The following is a 19,529-nucleotide window of genomic DNA, read 5'->3' as shown; positions in this document are numbered from 1 at the left end:
TCCCTTACCACCATTCAGGGCCCCAGACAGTCCTTCCAGGTGAGGCGACACTTCACCTGTGAGTCGGCTGGGGTGATATACTGCGTCCGGTGCTCCCGATGTAGCCTTCTATATATTGGCGAGATCTGACGCAGACTGGGAGACCGTTTTGCTGAACATCTACGCTCTGTCCGCCAAAGAAAACAGGATCTCCCAGTGGCCACACATTTTAATTCCACATCCCATTCCCATTCTGACATGTCTATCCACGGCCTCCTCTACTGTAAAGATGAAGCCACACTCAGGTTGGAGGAACAACACCTTATATTCCGTCTGGGTAGCCTCCAACCTGATGGCATGAACATTGACTTCCCTAACTTCTGCTAATGCCCCACCTCCCCCTCGTACCCCATCCATTATTTATTTTTATACACACATTCTTTCTCTCACTCTCCTTTTTCTCCCTCTATCCCTCTGACTATACCCCTTGCCCATCCTCTGGGATCCCCCCCCCTTGTCTTTCTCCTCGGGCCTCCTGTCCCATGATCCTCTCATATCCCCTTTGCCAATCACCTGTCCAGCTCTTGGCTCTATCCCTCCCCCTCCTGTCTTCTCCTATTATTTTGGATCTCCCTCTCCCCCTCCAACTTTCAAATCTCTTACTAACTCTTCCTTCAGTTAGTTCTGACGAAGGGTCTCGGCCTGAAACGTCGACTGCACCTTTTCCTAGAAATGCTGCCTGGCCTGCTGCGTTCACCAGAAACTTTGATCAACTGTGTCACCAGAGGTCTCTGTTGAGTCAGTTTTATATTCATTTTGTAGCTCCTTGGAGTTTCCAAGGTGGCGCTGTTTCTATGGACAATTCAGTGATGGTTGCATTCCAACATAAGTGACATGACACTACTGTTAGACGATCCACTTGGCAGAGCCGTCCACCGAAGGTCCCTGCTGTGCATCATAATTTTAGAGTCATAGAAAGTACAGCAGAGAAACAGGCCCTTCAGCCCTTCTAGTCTGTGTTGAACCATTTAAACTGCCTACTCCCATCGGCCTGTACCAGGACCATAGCCCTCCATACCCCTACCATCCATGAACCCATCCAAACTTCTCTTAAATATTGCAATGCATCACTTGTGCTGGCAGATTGTTCCACACTCTTATGACCCTCTAAGTGAAGAAGTTTCCCCTCATGTTCCCCTTAAACTTTTCTCCTTTCACCTTTAACCCATGACACATGTAGTCCCACCGAGCCTCAGTGGAAAAAGCTTGCTTGCATGTACCCTATCTATACCCCTCATAATTTTGTACACCTCTATCAAATCTCCCCTTCATCTTCTACATTCCAAGGAATAAAGGCTTAACCTATTCAATCTTTTCTTATAACTCAGGTCTTCTCAACACAGAAACATCCTTGTAAATCTCTCTGTACTCTTTTAACCTTATTTACACCTCTTCTGTAGGAAGGTGATCAAAATTGCACACAACACTCCAGATTAGGCCTCACCAAGGTCTTACACAACTTCAGCAGAACATCCCATCTCTTGTACTCAGTACTTTGATTTATGAAGGCCAAGAGGCCAAAAGTTTTCTTAATGACCCTATCTACCTGTGAGGCCACTTTCAACAGATCATGGGCTTCTATTCTTAGACCACTCGCTCAGTTAACGAAGAGATTCATTTGTTAGACTTTTTACTGTCTCTATCATGCTATCCCTTCAGCATATTACATATTTCTTCCTTTTCCCCTAATTGATTAGTTAAATTATTTACTTGCTCAGTCAACTCACCTTGTGCTCACTTTAGTTCATACACTTGATTTTCTAACTTGACACGTTCATGTTTAAATTTATTTATTTAACTTCCTAGCTTGGCACATTCATGCTTTCATAGCTCTGATAAAGCTGCCAGTGTCCAGTCAGTTTTATTTCCCGACAACATTTTCTGAATCTCCTTCCATACCTTTTCAACATCACTCATAAGCCAAATTTCACTAGACTCGGCACCAATGGCATATTTTTTCCCTTTTTTTTTTGTTAATTGCATCAAATGCCAAAACCCTTAGTTACCTTTTCTCTCACAGCTGGAAATTACGCAGTTTGTTTCCTAACTTTGTCCTTTGTTTCAGTTCGATCTCAACGAGTACTTTTCACAATCACAGCTCTTAGAACCGCAACCCAAAATGTATAACTGGAGTTACAGCTGAAAGTATAATACTAGGGCAATAACCTGAGATATCAATAGTCACAACCTGTAACTTTATCATTGATACACTCAAAATATCAATAGAGTCAGCCCACGGTATCTGTAGAGTCACAAACTGAAATATTTTAGTAGAGTTGTGCCCAAAAGGAATCAATAATGTTGCAATTCAGAATATTCAGCATGCATTAACCACAAATAACAAAGTAAAATAGAGTATTCTTCTCAGTCTTAAACTTCCTTTAGATGGTATACTGGAGCAGAATCAGATCACTGATTCTTGAGACTTTGGCGAAAACATTTCCCAGCCTGCCAACCTTTGGAACTGTAATTAGTTTATTATTGTCAGATGTACTGAGATACAACGGAAAAACTTGTCTTGCATACTATTCATACAACCAATTCATTATATTGGTGTAGAACAAGGTACAACAATAACAATAAAGCATAACAATTTCAGAGAAAGTGCAGGTAAACAGTAAGTTGTAAGATCACAATGGGGTGGATTGTGAGGTTAAGAGTTCATCTTGTACTAGAGAACTATTGAATAGTCAGAGAACCGTCCTTGAGCCTAGTGGTACGTGCTTTCTGGCTTTGGTATCTTCTGCCTGATAGAACAGAGAAGAGAGGATGTCCAGTGTGGATGAGGTTTATGATTATGCTGGCTGCTTTAATGAGGCAGACAGCTGGGGAAAGACAGACTCCATTGAGGGTTGGCTGTTACTGTACTGCAGAACTGTGTCTAGAGCTCTCTGCAGTTTCTTGCAGTCACATAAAGCAGTTGTCATACGAGCCATAATGCATCCAAATAGGAGAAACAGGACTGTTAGGTCCCACACCACCAAGTTCAGGAAGTTATTACACTTCCAACTCCTGAAGCAGCATGGAAAGCTTTACTCACCTCAACACTTGACTGATGACTGAACTCAACCAATGGACTTACTTTCAAGGACTCTACAACTCATGTTCTCAGTATTTATGTACTTGTTTGTTTTTAATTGGCACTGTTCACCCTCTTTTGTATATTGGTTGTTTATCAGTCTTTGTGTGTAGTTTTTCACTGACTTTTGTATTTTTTTTATTTGGCTCTGAATGCCTGCAAGACAAGAAACCTCGAGGTAGTATGTGGTGACTTTGATGATAAATTTACTTTGAATTTCTGTGGTGCAATAATTAACATTGGGAAGGGTGAATGAGTCATGTGAAATTTGTTCAGACCCTGAGGATGTAGAGCGATTGGTGAGCTTTCTCGGCTGTGATGTCTTACGTGGTGGGACTAGGAAGGGCTATTGATGTTCACTCCTAGAAACCTGAAGCTCTCAACCTCAACACCATTGACGTAGACAGGAGCATGTGGAAAGAAGCACCTTTCCTAAGATCAATTGCCAGCTCTTTTTGTTTACCTTACTTTAAGGGAGGGGTATTTTAGCACCATGTTACTAAGATCTCTGCCTCCTTCCTGTACTCCAAACTTACTGTTATTTGAGAGATTGGTGCTGAACTATAGAAATTGCCCCTGATCGACTTCCTTTGAGCAGGAGAACTGTTCTTTTTAAGGATAGATCCTGCATCACATAAAGATTCCAAAAACAGTGGTAATCCGACACTTTACAAAGACAGAAGCACTGGCAGCTGTGATCGCAAAAGATGTACTAGCAGGTTAGTTAGTAATAATCTTAGTTTATTTGTATACATCTAATCTACAGATTCAAAACACACTAGATCAGAGAAGGTCAGACTTGAAAATTTCAACCTGTTTCTGAATTCTAAAATATCTTAAAAACCATTGATAATTACAAAGTTGTGGAGTAAATTATTGAATCTTTTCAGTACAATATTAAATTGATTGCGCAAATATAACCATATAACAATTACAGCACAGAAACAGGCCATCTCGGCCCTTCTAGTCTGTGTTGAATGTGGTGAGTTCGATCATGCAGTTAATTGACTGGGCCTCCTATATGTGGGAAGCGCGCTCTTTTTGCACGGACTTTTGAATACCCATGCGGCCGATTGATCGCGCAGTTGCTCAATGGGCTCCCTAAATGTGGGAGGTCGCGGAGTGAGCTGGACTTTTCGTGCCCTTTTAAAAAGCGAGCGGGGCTCCGTTTGGACTTGTCTGCGGAGTAGGATTTTTCTTGGGTTAACAGTAACTTGTCCAGGGCCAATAAAAAGAAGCGAGGCTTAAGTGGAGCGGCCATTGTTGGAGTGGTCAGGCTTTGGCTCCATAGTTCTAGTCTAGAACTTAAGTTTGAGGTATTACAGGTGTAGACAGGATGATAGTTCAGGCAGTAGAGTGATCCTACTCTGAAATGAGGGATCATTCACCTTCATCTCCTGACTGACAGGGCCAAGGAACTGGAGCTGGGTGTACTCAGGACCTTCCAGGATGTTGAAAACTTCACAGATGAGACTTTTACTATAGTTGTCACACACAGACTGCAGACTTCAAATAGTAGAGGGGTGACCACCAGGAGAAGTAAGAGGAGTAAACAGTCAGTGCAGGGTTTGCTAAAGGTGTTGGGGAGGGTTTAAACTAACTGGTGGGGAAATGGAAACCAGAGTGATAGAGCTGAGGAGAGGGCAGTTGGTTTACAATCTGACGCAGTGTGCAGTGAGAGTGTGAGAAAGGAATAGCAGATGATAGGGCAGAATTGTAGTCAGTGGATGAGGTAAAATGTAACATGGAGGCAAAATTGAAAATGGCAATGAACGCAGGACTGAAGGTGTTATTATTTGAAAGCATACAGTATATGGATCTTGCAGCCCAGTTAGGGACTGGCAGGTATGAAGTTGTGGGCATCACTGAGTTGCAGCTGAAAGAAGATCATAGTTGGGAGTTTAACATCCAAGGATACACCTTGTATGGAAAGGACAGGCAGGGTGACGGAGGGAGTAGGGTGGCTCTGTTGATTAAAAAATGAAATCAAATCCTTAGAAAGAGGTGACAGGATTGTAAGATGTAGAATCCTTGTGGGTAGAGTTAAGAGATGAAATGGGTAAAAAGACCCTGATGGAGTGGTATACAGGCCTCCAAACAGTAGCCAGGATATGGGATATAAATTTCAATGGGAGGTAGAAAAGGCATGCAGTAAGGGCAATGTTATGACAGTCACGGGAGATTTCAATATGCAGGTGGATTGGGAAAGAGAGGGAATTTGTACAATGCCTGTGAGATGGCTTTTTGAGCAGCTTGTGGTTGAGCCCATGTGGAAAGGCAATACTGGATTAGGTGTTGTGCAATAGGGAGCTTAAGGTAAAGGAAGCCTGAGCTGTGAGAGATCCTGATATGATAAAATTTACCCTGTTGTTTAAGAGGGAGAAGATAAAGTCAGATGTATCATTACTACAGTAGGGCAAATAGAATTGCAGAGGCACAAGAGAGGAGCTGACCAAAGTTGATTGGGAGGGGTTGAAGGCAGAACAGCACTGGCTGGAATTTTTGGGAGCAGTCTGGAAGGTGCAGGATAGATGCATCCCAAAGGTAAAGAAGTATCCTAAAGGGAGGATGAGGCAACCGTGGCTGACAAGGGAAGCAAAAGCTAGCTGATAATATCAAAGTGGGTACCAAAAGCTTTTTCATACATATTAAGAGTGAAATAGATATTAGATGACTGGAAAATGGTGCTGGAGAGGTAGTAATGAGGAACAAAGAAATGGTGGGCAAACTTATTAAGGCCAGTGATGTTGTGGGGATGGAACTGGACTCTCTCACGGTGGTGTCTGAAAAGAGGATGCTGTCTAAGTTGCATGCCATCTTGGTCAATGTCTCCCATCCACTACATAATGTACTGGTTGGGCACAGGAGTACATTCAGCCAGAGACTCATTCCACCGAGATGCAACACGGAGCGTCATAGGAAGTCATTCCTGCCTGTGGCCATCAAACTTTACAACTCCTCCCTTGGAGGCTCAGACACCCTGAGCCAATAGGCTGGTCCTGGACTTATTTCATAATTTACTGGCATAATTTACATATTACTATTTAACTATTATGGTTCTATTACTATTTATTATTTATGGTGCAACTGTGACGAAAACCAATTTCCCCCAGGATCAAAAAAGTATGACTATGACTATGACTATTTTGCATCAGCCTTCACTTTGGAAGGCACTATCAGTATGCCAGAAATTTGAGATTGTCAAGGGGTAGAAGTGAGTGCAGTTGCTATTACTAAGGAGGAGATGCTTGGGAAGTTGAAAGGTTTGAAGGTAGCTAAGTCACCTGGACCAGACAAGACTATTCCCCAGGATTCTGAAAGAAGTAGTTGAAGAGATTGTGGAGGCATTAGTTATGATCTTTCAAGAATCACTAGATTCTGGAATGCTTACAGAGAACTGAAAAACTACAAATGTTACTCCAGTCTTCAAGAAAGGAGAGAGGCAGAGAAAGGAAACTATAGGTCAGTTCGCCTGACCTCAGTGGTTGGAAAGATACAAAGTCTATTATTAAGAATGATGTTTCATATACTTGGAGATGCACGATAAAGTAGGCCAATATCCTTATGCTTTTCTTAAGGGGAAGTCTTGCCTAACAATTATGTTGGAATTCTTTGAGGAAATAACTGGCAGGATAGACAAAAGTTGTTTTCTTGGATTTTCATAAGCCCTTTGACAAGATGCCACACGTGAGACTGCTTAACAAGACAAGAGCCCATGGTATTACAGGAAATGTACTGTCACGGATCAAAAATTTGCTCACTGGCAGGAGGAAATGAGTAGGAATAAAGGGGGCCTATTCTGGTTAGCTGCCGGTGACTAGTAGTGTTCCACAGGGGTAGGTATTGGGACCATCTTTCACATTATTTATCAGTGATTTGGATTACATATTGATGGTTTTGTGGCTAAGTTTGCGGGTGATACAAAGATTGGTGCAGGGGCAGTAGTGTTGAGGAAGCAGGGAGTCTGCAGAAGGACTTGGACTGATTGGGAGAATGGACAAAGAAGTGACAGATGGAAATACAGTACAGGGAAGTTTATGATCCTGCCCTTTTGTAGAAGGAACAGCTTTCTAAACAGGCAGAAATTTGAAAAATCAGAAGTGCAAAGGGACTTGGTCCTTGTGCAGAATTCCCTAAAGGTTAACTTGCAGGTTGAGTCAGTGGTAAGGAAAACAAATGCAATGTTAGCATTCATTTTGAGTGAACTAGAATATAAGAGCAAGGATGTAGTGTTGAGGCTTATAAGGCATTGGACAGACCACACAAAGTATTCTCAGCAGTTTTGGGCTCCTTATCTAAGAAAAGCTGTGCTGGCATTGGAGAGGGTCCAGAGGAAGTTCAAGAGAATGATTTTGGGAGTAAAAGGGTTAACATGTGAGGAGCATTTGATGGCTCTAGGCCCGTACTTGATGGAGTTTAGAAGATTGGGAGGTGGGTGTGGGATCTCAGTGAAACCTATTGAAATTTGAAAGGCTTAGACATGGTGGATGTGGAAAGGATGTTTCTTTTTGTGGGTGAGGCTGGGAAAAGAGGACACAGCTTCAGGGAGACATCCATTTAGAAGAGTGATGAGAAGAAATTTCTTTAGCTAAAGGGTGGAGAATCTATGGAATTCATTGTCTCAGAAGGCTATGGAGGCCAAGTCTTTGAGTATATTTAAAGCAGAGGTTGATAGGCTCTTGGTAAGTCAGGATGACAAAGGCTACGGGGAGATGGCAGGAGAATGGGGTTGAGAGGGATAATAAACAAACCATGTTCAAACTGCAGAGCAGACTTGATGGGTCGAATGGCTGAGTTCTGCTCCCATTTCTAATGCTCTTATGCTTCACTAAGCAAACAGCAGAATTCAACCATCTGCACATGTAGACGCCCAAAGCAAAGAAGGGGGCACTATTTTCACAGCTCATGATATTGTTTACTTGGTAACCAACCTCCCTACTTGGTTACACTCACAACCAGTCCGTGAAATTTGAGCTGGTTATGGGGTGAGCCATCACACCATCATCTTGGTAAGTGAATTAGGACTGCCGAACACGGTGTTACACAGCTGCACTGGAGATGGTGCATCTTCTTGTCTTGGTGGGATTGGTTCTTAGCTCCCACTCAGTTACACAGCTATTACTAACGTGACTCAGTAAAAATGTTTAACCATGTGACACTATTGCCGTTCTTGCTCTGCGCATACTGTACGTAATGTCTAACTTAATTATTTACACCATTTAGTTTTTATTACATACTACTGCATTGATTTGATTCCTTGATGCATTGAGAATGAATAATGACCGTTTCAAGTGGTAAAATATTATGCTTTTAGAATTCCGCTTATTTTGCCCTCACCTGAGAAATAAAGCCTAGGGGAATTTGAAAAGTTGTCATTGTATTGGAAATTTAATGAACAACTTACGGTAAACTAAACACTAAAAGCTTATTAATTTCTAACATAATAGAAATGTGACAGAGCAGTTTAAAATTAACTTGAGAATTCAGAATAGTTCACCATGTTGGTGGTGATTGATGAATTTATGCTCAGCTTCTCTTAGCAATTAAATCTCTCCTTGGACCTGCTCTTCTGTTGGAAGTTGATTTTCCTGCTTTATCTTCTGGAGAGTTTCCCTTTGTTTGGGAACAAAGTGACAAGTTAATTCTTATGTATAGTTGAACAGCTGCATACAGAGAAAGATGTGTAAAACAAATGTGGGTTGAAATGTAGCACATTGCTGAACCACATTCTCAATTCTAATGGGAAGGAAATTAATTCGTTCCTACCAGCCTTCTCTGGTCATTACAAAGTTTGCAATGGGGCCTTGAAAACCATTGAACTTGCTTGCGAGTGTGATCGTGTACGCTCCTCTGTTTTGAAAGAGCAGCCAGTCTCCAATTTCCAGCTCAGGCAGCTTGCAGTGATCAATGACATAATCAAAGGAATCACAAGTTGGTCCCCAAAGTTTTGTGTCAAATAGTTGTTGGTCAGGGCTGACTTTCTGCAGGAAGTAAATATCAGGTCAGTTGTTAACTTGGACTTCATCAAACATTGCATTGTTGGACAACGTAAATATGTCATCCTATTGTTACCACTTTTATCATTTATTGCTATCAAAATTTTTCAGCTTCTGTAGATTTTTTAAAAAAACTCCTTTAACTTCCACCCTGCCCTTAAATTCACTTGGTGGACTCCTTTCGCAATCTCTCTATCTCCATTTCTGGAGACAAACTGTCGACTGACATCTTTTATAAACCCAAAATAATCTGCAGATGCTGGGATCAAAGCAACACTCACAACATGCTGGAGGAACTCAGCAGGTCGGGCAGCATCCGTGGAAACGATGAGTCGACGTTTTGGGCCGGAACCCTTCATCAGGACTGAAGAGGGAAAGGTCAGAGGCCCTATCTTTTATAAACTTACTGATTCCCACGGTTATCTTGACCATACCTCTTCCCACCCTATCTCCTGTCAAAACACTCTTCCCTTTTCTTTGCCTCCAGCGCATCTGTTGCCAAGACTTGGCTTTTGGAGATGTCCTCCTTCTTTAAAGGATGGTTTCCCTCCCTCTACTATTGATGCTGCCCTCACCTGCATCTCCTCCATTTCCCGTACATCTTCCCGCTGCCTTAATAATGATAGAGACTCTCTTATCATTACCTACTATCCCATCAGCCTCCACTTCCAACACATTATCCTCTGCAAATTCTGCCATCTGCCAATGGATCCTACCACTAAACATTTCTCCTTCCCCCTCTCCCGTTCTCCTCTTTCCGTTTCCTCTGCGATTTGCTTGTCCATTCATCCCTCCCCATTAATCTCCCTCCAGGCACTTATCTCTGCAAGAGGCCTAAGTGCTACACCTGTCCATATACCTCCTCCCTCATCTCCATTCAGGGCCCTAAAATGTTCCTTCCAATGAGGCAACGCTTTTTCTCTACACTGGTGAGACCTGTCGCAAACTGGAGGGCCGCTTTATGGAGCACCTCTGCACCTTCTGCTGCAAGCGGTACTTTACAGTGGCCAACCATTTTAATTCCATTTCTCGTTCCCTTTCCGACGTGTTGATCCATGGCTGCTGCTTGTGCCAAGACGAGACCACCCTCAGGGTTGAGGAGCAGCACCTTATTCTTCATCTGGGTGCCCTCCAACCTTATGGTATGAATGCTAATTTCTCCTTCCAGTGGACAAATTTCCTCCTGACCCCTTTCTCTATTTTCCTTTTTGACCTTTAGCTCTTCTCACCTGCTGCTGGGTTGCCTCCTTCCCCTTCCCCTTTTGTTCACTCTCATCTCCTATCAGATTCTTTCTTCTACAGCCCTTTGCCTGGCTTCACTGATTAACTTCCAGCTCGCCTCTTACCCCTCCATTTTCTGTCCTGAGGAAGGGTCTCAGCCCGAAACATCGACTGTTAACTACTTTTCCATAGATGCTGCTTAACCTTATGGAGCAACTTCCCTTTCCCCCTATCTTAGAAGGGATGTACTGATGTTGGAGAGAGTTCAGAGAAGATTGACGAGGATGGTTCCTGGAATGCAGGGGCTAACATATGAGGAGCATTTGTTGGCTCTTGGACTGTATTCATTAGAGTATAGAAGAATGAGAGGGGATCTCATAGAAACATTTCAAATGTTGAAAGGGTTGGACAGAGTAGATGTGGAAAGGTTGTTTCCCTTGGTGGGTGAGTCCAGGACAAGAGGCCATAGTCTTAGAATTAGAGGGTACCCAGTTAAAACAGAGATGAGGAGAAATTTTTTTAGCCAGAGGGTCGTGGATTTGTGGAATTCATTGCCACATACAGCTGTGGAGGCCCGATCATTGCGAGTGTTTAAGGAGGAGATTGACAGGTATCTAATGAGTCAGGGTATCAAGGGATATGGGGAAAAAGCCGGAAATTGGAACTAGATGGGTGAATAGTTTAGCTCATGGGGGAGCTGCGGAGCAGACTCGATGGGCTGAATGGCCTACTTCTGCTCCTTTGTCTTGTGATCTTGTGACTTGCTGAGTTCCTCCTGCATTTTGTGTGTGTTTCTGTCCTTTATGTTAATATATAATCAGTCAGATGGCCATTTTAATCATCCTCTTGAAGAATTGCTTATGGGTTCCAATCCTGGGCTTGTACCAATAGCCTCTTGTTATATATTGGAAATATTGAGGCAGATCTTCCACTGCACTTTAACTAAAGGTTGCTACCCCCGGGTCATGCTTGTATTGGTAAGGTCTCGGGCATGATCCTTAATGGGGAACCCCGAACAATGGTTGCGTGTCCCGCACAACTGAAACAACTGCTGAACCCAATGGTTTTGGCAGCCAGCAGGCTCTGCCTTAATATTGATTGTCACAAGCCTTCAGTAACTGTTTAAAAATTAGATTTAATTTTACTAACACCACATATCCACTTAAAAATAATTTTCATAATAAATTTTATTGAGAATGCCAAATGCAGGAGAGTTAACTTGGTTCAGGCTTTGTAGACACTTTCCGAACCAGGAACTGAGGAACCTACAGAAGATGACACCTAGCACACTGGACTTACCATTGCTAGATGGGCACCTACATTGTAGCTTGCACCTGGGATTTTCACAATTCCCCTCACCCCACGCAATCCCGCCCCAACCACGGACTTACCATGAATGTTTTTAAAGAACAAGTTAGACAGGGAATAAGTAGTATTCCATATTTAAAGGGAGGCTCGGGCACTCTAGGTTTTAGCTGTGCCCACTGCACATGGAGGTAGCAGCCAGATAAAGGATTATTGACCTGAAACATTTAACTTTATTTCACTCTCCATAATTATCTGATTTGCTGGGTAACTCCAAAGCTTTGTTTCTAAGATTGATTGTTGTTAAACTTTTTCCATTATACATGCATGAATAACTTCATGTGCTATCATCAACAAACATCCCCAATTCCGATCTTAAAATGGAAGGAAAATCAACACAAACACGAGGAAATCTGCAGATGCTGGAATTTCAAGCAACACACATAAAAGTTGCTGGTGAACACAGCAGGCCAGGCAGCATCTCTAGGACGGGGTACAGTCGACGTTTCGGGCCGAGACCCTTCGTCGGGACTAACTGAAAGAAGTTGCACTAGCAACTTTTATGTGTGTTGCTTGAAATTCCAGCATTTGCAAATTTCCTCGTGTTTGCATTTTTAAATTCACTACTGTGAAGCCTCTTCTGGTGGTGCCTACACTGAAGAAGTTTAAATCTTCTCTTCGACGGGAGTTCAGTGAAACCATCTCTCACTGCTCCCCATCTGTAATTTCTTCGCCAATCACCTGTCCAGCTCTTGGCTCCATCCCTCCCCCTCCTGTCTTCTCCTATCATTTTGGATCTCCACCTCCCTCTCCCACTTTCAAATCTCTTAATAGCTCTTCTTTCAGTTAGTCCTGACAAAGGGTCTTGGCCCGAAATGTCGACTGTACCTCTTCCTAGAGATGCTGCCTGGCCTGCTGCATTCATCAGCAATTTTTATGTAGGAAAATCAACAGTTAGGTTTACCCTGGATAATGTTTTGAGACTGTAATGTTCCTGCCTTGATGCCATTGCCTTCTGTGTCTCCAGGTCTCTGAGGACCCATTCACCCAATCTCTCTCACCTCTGAAATTAAACTTTGATCCAGGTTTGGACCTAGGCTGTAATAACACAAGGAGCCAAATAATCGCTGTGAGACCCATTCTGGACATTATTTGACAGACCATTGGTGAGTTAAGACTGCTCGATAACATCAACAATATGTGTCTTGTTGATGAATGAAAGTAAACCAATAGGGTGGTAGTTTGCTGGAGGAGATTTGGCCTGCCTAGCTGATAAGAGTGCTTACAAAAAGACTTAACAGCATTTTTCTTACATTATTTTTGTGAATCCTTACCTTAAATGCTATTGGTTTTATTGGAGGTTGTTCAGCTTTTAAAGACCCATATCGACCATCATTGACATAGTACATTATGGTTTTCTTAGTCTCAGTCTCATCGTCTAGAAAAGAGAATTAACACATATCCATGTTCTGAATTTCAAAGATTAGCTTTGTAACATTAATGTTTAAGAAGGAAAGTAAAGGGCTCGTTCTGCTATCTTTAAAAACATGGTTATCCTGAACCATGAGTAGAGAAAGTATGCAGTGGAACCAGCTTTTTATGCATTTATATCATAAATACAGAAAATATTGTTCTTTGTGGTTGCTAACTCTTTGGAGATAATCTCATATGTTAGGGAAAAACAGCAGCCACAATTTTCCTGGTCGCACACATTCAATTCCCAGTAGGGGCTGTCAGTCAGAAGGATGCTGAAGGGCTGCAACTGCATAGCATTCGTATGTCCACTGCTTTTTCTGAGTGGCTTCCATCACTCAGTTTCCGACCTTGGTGAGTGGATTTCACAAATGTACTTCAATCCATCACCTGAAACAATAGTGGAGGGAGATTCAGTATTGGAATGGGCCCTTCCTGCTCTTTGAGCACCACCGACAACCCGGATTTTAACCCTAACCTCATCACAGGACAGTTTACAATGACCCCTTAACCTGCCCAGTACGTCTTTGTTCTGTGGCAAGAAACTGGAAGACCCAGAGAACACCCACGCATTCCTCAGGGAGGACACACAGAGGTTGCGTATAGGGAACGTTGGGATTAAATTCCGAAATCCATTGCCTCTCTTGCAACAGCATTGCACAAATTGCTACACTACCATGGTGCCCAATAATCTTGTAGAAAGGGGTATTGGACCAGCAGAATCAAGTTTATTATTACTAATATACGAGGGGTGATTGATAAGTTCGTGGCCTAGGGTAGAAGGAGTCAATTTTAGAAAACCTAGCACATTTATTTTTCAAAATAGTCCCCTCCTACATTTACACACTTAGTCCAGCGGTCATGGAGCATACGGATCTTGGACCTCCAGAAAGTGTCCTCAGCAGGGGTGATTGATAAGTTCGTGGCCTAAGGTAGAAGGAGATGAGTTATTAACTTCAAACTTTCTGCATAATCATTCAAAGAGTTGAACTGCACGCGCATGTAACAAGAGTTGTATAACTCATCTCCTTCTACCTTAGGCCACGAACTTATCAATCACCCCTGCTGCAGACACTTTCTGGAGGTCCAAGAGCTGTATGCTCCACGACCGCTGGACTAAGTGTGTAAATGAAGGAGGAGTATGTTGAAAAATAAATGTGCTAGGTTTTCTAAAATTGACTCTGTCTACCTTAGGCCACAAACTTATCAATCAGCCCTCGTATGTTGTAAAATTTGCTGTTTTGTGGTAGCTATACAGTGCAATACTGCAAAAAGAGAACAGAAACAGTGAAGTAATACTTCAGGGTTCATTATCCCTTCAGAAATCTTCTGGTGGAGGGGAGGAAGCTGGTCCTAAAACATTGAGTGTGTGTCTTCAGTCTCCTGTTCCTCCTTTCTGATGGTAGTAATGAGGAGAGATCATGTTCTGGGTCCTGGAAGTCCTTAATGATGGATGCCGCCTTTGTGAAGCATTGTCTCTGAAGACCTTGTTGCTTTGGAGCCTAGTGCCCATGATGGAGCTGGATGACTTTACAGCCAGCCTTTACCAACTCTGTGCATTAGTGCCTTCATACCAGACAGTGATGCAGCCAGTCTGAATGCTCTCCATAGTAAATCTGTAGAAATTTGCTGGAGTCTTTGGTGAGGGGGATATAGAGGCTCAGGCTTTGATGCTTATTGATTAGCATTGAGGGGATGATGATATTGAATGCTAAGCTCTAAATGATTTTTTAAAAAAAGCTTGACGCAGTAATTGCTATTGTCCAGGTGGTCCAGAGCCAAGTGGAGAGCCCAGTGAGATTGCATCCACTATAGACCTGTTGTGACTATAGGCAGATTGCAGCAGGCCCAGGTCCTGGCTTGGGCAGGAGCTAACTCTAGCCCTGATCAACTTTCAAAAGCACTTCATCACAATAGATGTGCGTGCAACTAGGTGACAGTCATTGAGACAGCTCAATGACTGTACTGGTATGATTGATGTCCTTTTGAAGCAGATGGGAACATCTGACTGCAAATAAAAAGTTTTCAGGGCTTTTACTGTAAGTACTACATGGAAGTGGGATTAACTGGACACCATCATAGTCACAGTGAGTCCTATGCTGTATGAAACCACAATACCACATGGCTACAAACAGCATCAAAAGCTGGTTTAAACCTAAAAAGAACCCAAGAGTTAACATTCCCAGTGAAAAATCAAAAACCAATAACGTCAACTCTTCCTTTCTCCACAACTGCTATCTGATCTGTGGAGTATTCCTGACTTTTTCTGATATTTTTTCACTGTCCAGATAAGTTTAGTCCATACCTAAAATTCACATGAATTAGAGGTTATTGGATACTTCCCTCTAGCAGAATTCAAAGCTCAGCCGTCCTAGATGCTTGGGGTCTTTGATGAAGGATGCAGCTTTCCTGTGACATGGCTCCGTGTAATTACTCAAATGTCATTCATCCTACTAACCTGGGCTGAGAGATGCTCGGCAGACTAAGCATCAGTGATGATCTTTCAACAATCACTAGATTCTGGGAGGATTCTGGAGGAATGGAAAATTGCAAATGTCACTCCACTCTTTAAGAAGGGAGGGAGGCAAAAGAAAGGAAATTATGGGCCATTTAGGCTGACATCAGTGGTTGGGAAGTTGCTGGAATTCGTTATTAAGGATGAGGTTTCGGCATACTTGGAGGTACATGATAAAATAGGCCAAAGTCAACATTGTTTTCTTGGAGTTTTGTCAGCAGTTTTGGGCCCCTGGTTTAAGTAAAAGATATGTGGGATTGGATAGGATCACGAGAATGATCTGGGAATGAGAGGGTTAAGTATGAAGAAGATTTGATGGCTCTGGACTTGTACTTGCTGGAGTTTAGAAGAATGAGGGGATCTCATTGAAACCAATTGCATATTGAAAGGCCTAGGTAAAGTGGATATGGAGAGGATGTTTCCTATAGTGGGGGTGTCTAGGACCAGAAAAGATTTACGTCCCTTTAGAAAAAAGATGGAGGAAAAAAAATTCTTTACACAAAGGGTGGTGAGTCTCTACAATTCATTGCCACATATATAAGGTTAAGTCATTGAATATATTGCAAGTGCAATTTGATAAGTTCCTCATTAGTAAGGACATTGAAGGTTGTGGAGAGAAGGCAGGAGAATGGTGTTGAGAGGGATAATAAAGAATTCCAGCCATGTTGGAATGGTGGAGCAGACATGATAGGCCAAATAACCAAACTCTTATGGTCTTAAGAAGTGGACCAGGAATTTCAGCCATCTCCATGAAAAATCTTCCATCCTTTGCCTGTGAGGAATACTAAACTTCCCCTGCCACATCTCTTTCTGGTGGTAAAGCACTGGAATATATCACCCATCATTCCCTCATATAGTATTGAGTGCAGAAGATCACTGTAGCTGCTGGGGATTTGTGGAAGATTTTACCATTGGAGTTAGTTGAATCTATAGTAATTTTTCTTCCAATGATATTCGCAGCAATTGTAAGCGAAGATGCCACGTAGTAACGGCCAGGTTCAGCAATTATATTCACTCCACTTGCTTCAGGAAAGTGAAGCTCCAATGCACGATTGATCACTGCTGCAATCTACAACATGGAAATCAATTAGGTATTACTACCAAATTTTCAGCACTTTATATGCAGTGGATTCTGGTTAAGTGGGGCAGCCATTTATTTGGGACAATTCTCAAAGAACAAAAATTAATTGAGAAAATAACTGAGATTCGCTTTGATAATTTGGGACATTCTGCCGCTTAATTGGAACAGCAGACTGTTGCCGAACAGATTCTAACTAGCATCAGTTTCATGCACTTGTGTGGCCATTAGACACTACACTGTGCTTAGAGCGAACAATTTTCAATTAGTATCAGTTGTGTGTGTTTGTGTTCAAAAAGCAGTGATTTTTAAGAAATAAGCAGTAAGACGATTTTGCTCACTACTTGAACATTACAATGAAAATTAAGATTTGGAGGAAGAAATAGTTTCTAACTAGTGTCAATTGTGTGCATTTGTGTGGTTGTTAAAAACTACACCGTGCTTAGAGTCAACAGTTTTGAAACAGCCTCAGATGCATTTGCATATATTATGTTGTTCATTTTAGGCTGACTGATGCTGAATTGAATAGCAGTGATTTTTGACACTACTTCATGCAGGAAGGCAATGAAAGCAGTCCATTATCTGCACGGGGTGACTGCACTGATTTTATTAATTTACAGTGTATCAAAAGAACACAGCAGTGTACACTAGATTAATTCCTCCGTCGATAACAATTAGGAACTAACATGTAGTGTTATAGTACTGTAGTGATATTGTAGTGTTCTAACTTGTTCTGTATTTCATTTACATACGTAATTCGCGGGAGGAGAGAGAGCAGTGCGCCGTGTGTGCGCAGCCCTCCGGTGAAAAATGATATTGTATCTGTTAAATAGGGGCTGTGGCCAATTCTGATTTGATGGCAATGGACGTGAAAGCACAGAGGAACATCTGGAGAAATTTCTGAAACACTCGTTCGCTGCTGTCGTCACTGCGCGGTGGGGAATCTTCCGGAGGGAAGGCCTCAAAATCCCCAGCTTTGCCTGCTTTTGGCGACCGAAATTGAGGTCGAATCGTTCAGACAGAGATGGCGTTTGGTACTCGTTGTCGGAGAGCTGATTTGGAGGCTCGAAGTTTTCGGATGACTCAGAGACGGATTGTGGTCGGGCATGGTAGGGAGAGTTTTTCTTCCTTCTCCCATCTGCGTGAGATGTGGGACATTTGAGAGAGTTTGAACTTTTTACTGTGCTCATGGACTTCTTCATCAAGTTACGGTATTATTGCAGTGTTGTAACTATATGGTACAATTATGTGGTTTTGTCAGTTTTTTCAGTCTTGGTGTGTCCTGTGTTTTGTGATATCACACCGGAGGAAATATCGTATTATTTCTTAATGCATGCATTACTAAATGATAATAAAACTGCATGTCTTCATAACCTAAAAAAAATCTAGGAATTTTGTTACTCAGTTAAACAGTAGTTTATCTTTTTTAAACTATTTCCATGAAACATCTGCTAATTGGGGCAGCCCCTTAATTGGGCCAAAATGTACTGGTCTTGATGTGTCCCAATTAACCAGAATCCACTGTAGTCACAAATGAATTTGTACAAAAAGCACACATACTGAATTTGTATCAAGCAACGAGGTGTTCAAATCGAGATTCCCTTACTAACTCTCCTAAGTCAATTCTTCAGCTCCCTTCTGGCTACCTTATAACTCTCAAGAGCTCTATCTGGTTCTTGCTTCCTGAACTTTAAGTACACTTCTTTCTTCTTCTTGACTAAATATTCTACATCCATTGTCAGCAATGATCCCATCACCTTACTGTCCTTTCCCTACCTCAGTGGGACAAATCTAACCAGAACCACTATGAAAGTGCTCCCTAAACAACCTCCACATTTCTGTGTGTGTCACCCTGAGTACATCTATTCCCAATTTGCGCACTCAAGTTATTACCGAACAGCATCATTATGCGCCCTCCCTCAATTAAATACTTTCCAAACCATCTGCTCTTATCCCTGTCCAAGGCCATCAGGAAGTTGTCGTCGCTCTCTAAAATAATCACCCACCAAGAGATCTGTCACCTGACCAGGTCATCGGCTAGTAGTGGGTCCCGTATGGCCTCTCCTTTCTTTAGCCTGTCCACATATTGTATCAGGAATCCCTCCTGCAAATGCATAACAAATCCTTCCCCATCTAAACCTTTTGTACTAAGGAGGTGCCAATCATTATTAGGAAAGTTAATAATATTGATCATTATATCCATGCAACAACCCTGTTATTTTTGTACCTTTCCAAAATGTGTGTACCAATCTGATCCTCAGTGTCTCTGTTGCTATTTGGGGAAGTCTATAGAATACCCCCAACAGAGTGATTACTGCCTTTGTTTCTGATTTCCACCCACACAGACTCAGTAGAAAATCCCTCCATGGCAACCTCCCTTTCTGCAGCTGTGATACTATCTCTGATTAGCAATGTCTATTCCTCTACCTATTTTACCCCCCTGGTCACTTTGAAATATCTAAATCCTTGAACATCCAGCAGCCATTCCTGCCCTTGGGGCAGCCAAGACTCTGTAATGGCCACAATGTCATAGTTCTATGTACTGGTCCATGCTCTATTTTTATCACCCTTGTTCCTGATACTTCTTGCATTAGACACCTTTCAACCCATGCAACTGATTGCAATTATGCCCTATCCACTGCCAATTGTTTCTCAATCTCTACATGTAGCATCCAACTGCCCACCAACAGCACCATCCTCTGACTTAGCACTCTGGCTCTCATCCCTCTGCCAACCCAGTATGAACTCCTTCCCCAACATTTCTAACAAACCTGTCCCCAAGGATGCTTGTCAGATGTCAGAGTTCAGGTGTAACCTGCCCCT

At 42.3% G+C, this 19,529-nt stretch overlaps 1 protein-coding gene across 1 annotated transcript in view; it reads right to left on the bottom strand.

Annotated features, from left to right (window-relative positions):
* Positions 1–2,438: 2,438 nt before the first annotated feature.
* Positions 2,439–19,529, bottom strand: part of LOC134357852 (ornithine decarboxylase-like) — a 47,192-nt gene continuing 30,101 nt past the window's right edge. Inside the window, exons 8-11 of the mRNA XM_063069566.1 lie at positions 16,538–16,697; positions 12,975–13,078; positions 8,885–9,099; positions 2,439–8,731 (exon numbers count right to left, since the gene is read on the bottom strand). Of these exons, the coding sequence (XP_062925636.1) occupies positions 8,662–8,731; positions 8,885–9,099; positions 12,975–13,078; positions 16,538–16,697 (549 nt within the window). The 3' untranslated portion in view covers positions 2,439–8,661. The remainder of the gene's footprint in view (positions 8,732–8,884; positions 9,100–12,974; positions 13,079–16,537; positions 16,698–19,529) is intronic.

The sequence above is a fragment of the Mobula hypostoma genome, chromosome 17, assembly GCF_963921235.1.
Source record: "Mobula hypostoma chromosome 17, sMobHyp1.1, whole genome shotgun sequence".
NCBI lineage: Eukaryota > Metazoa > Chordata > Chondrichthyes > Myliobatiformes > Myliobatidae > Mobula > Mobula hypostoma.
Note: the sequence above shows the minus strand (reverse complement) of the source record. Positions and strands in the feature narration are given on the sequence as shown.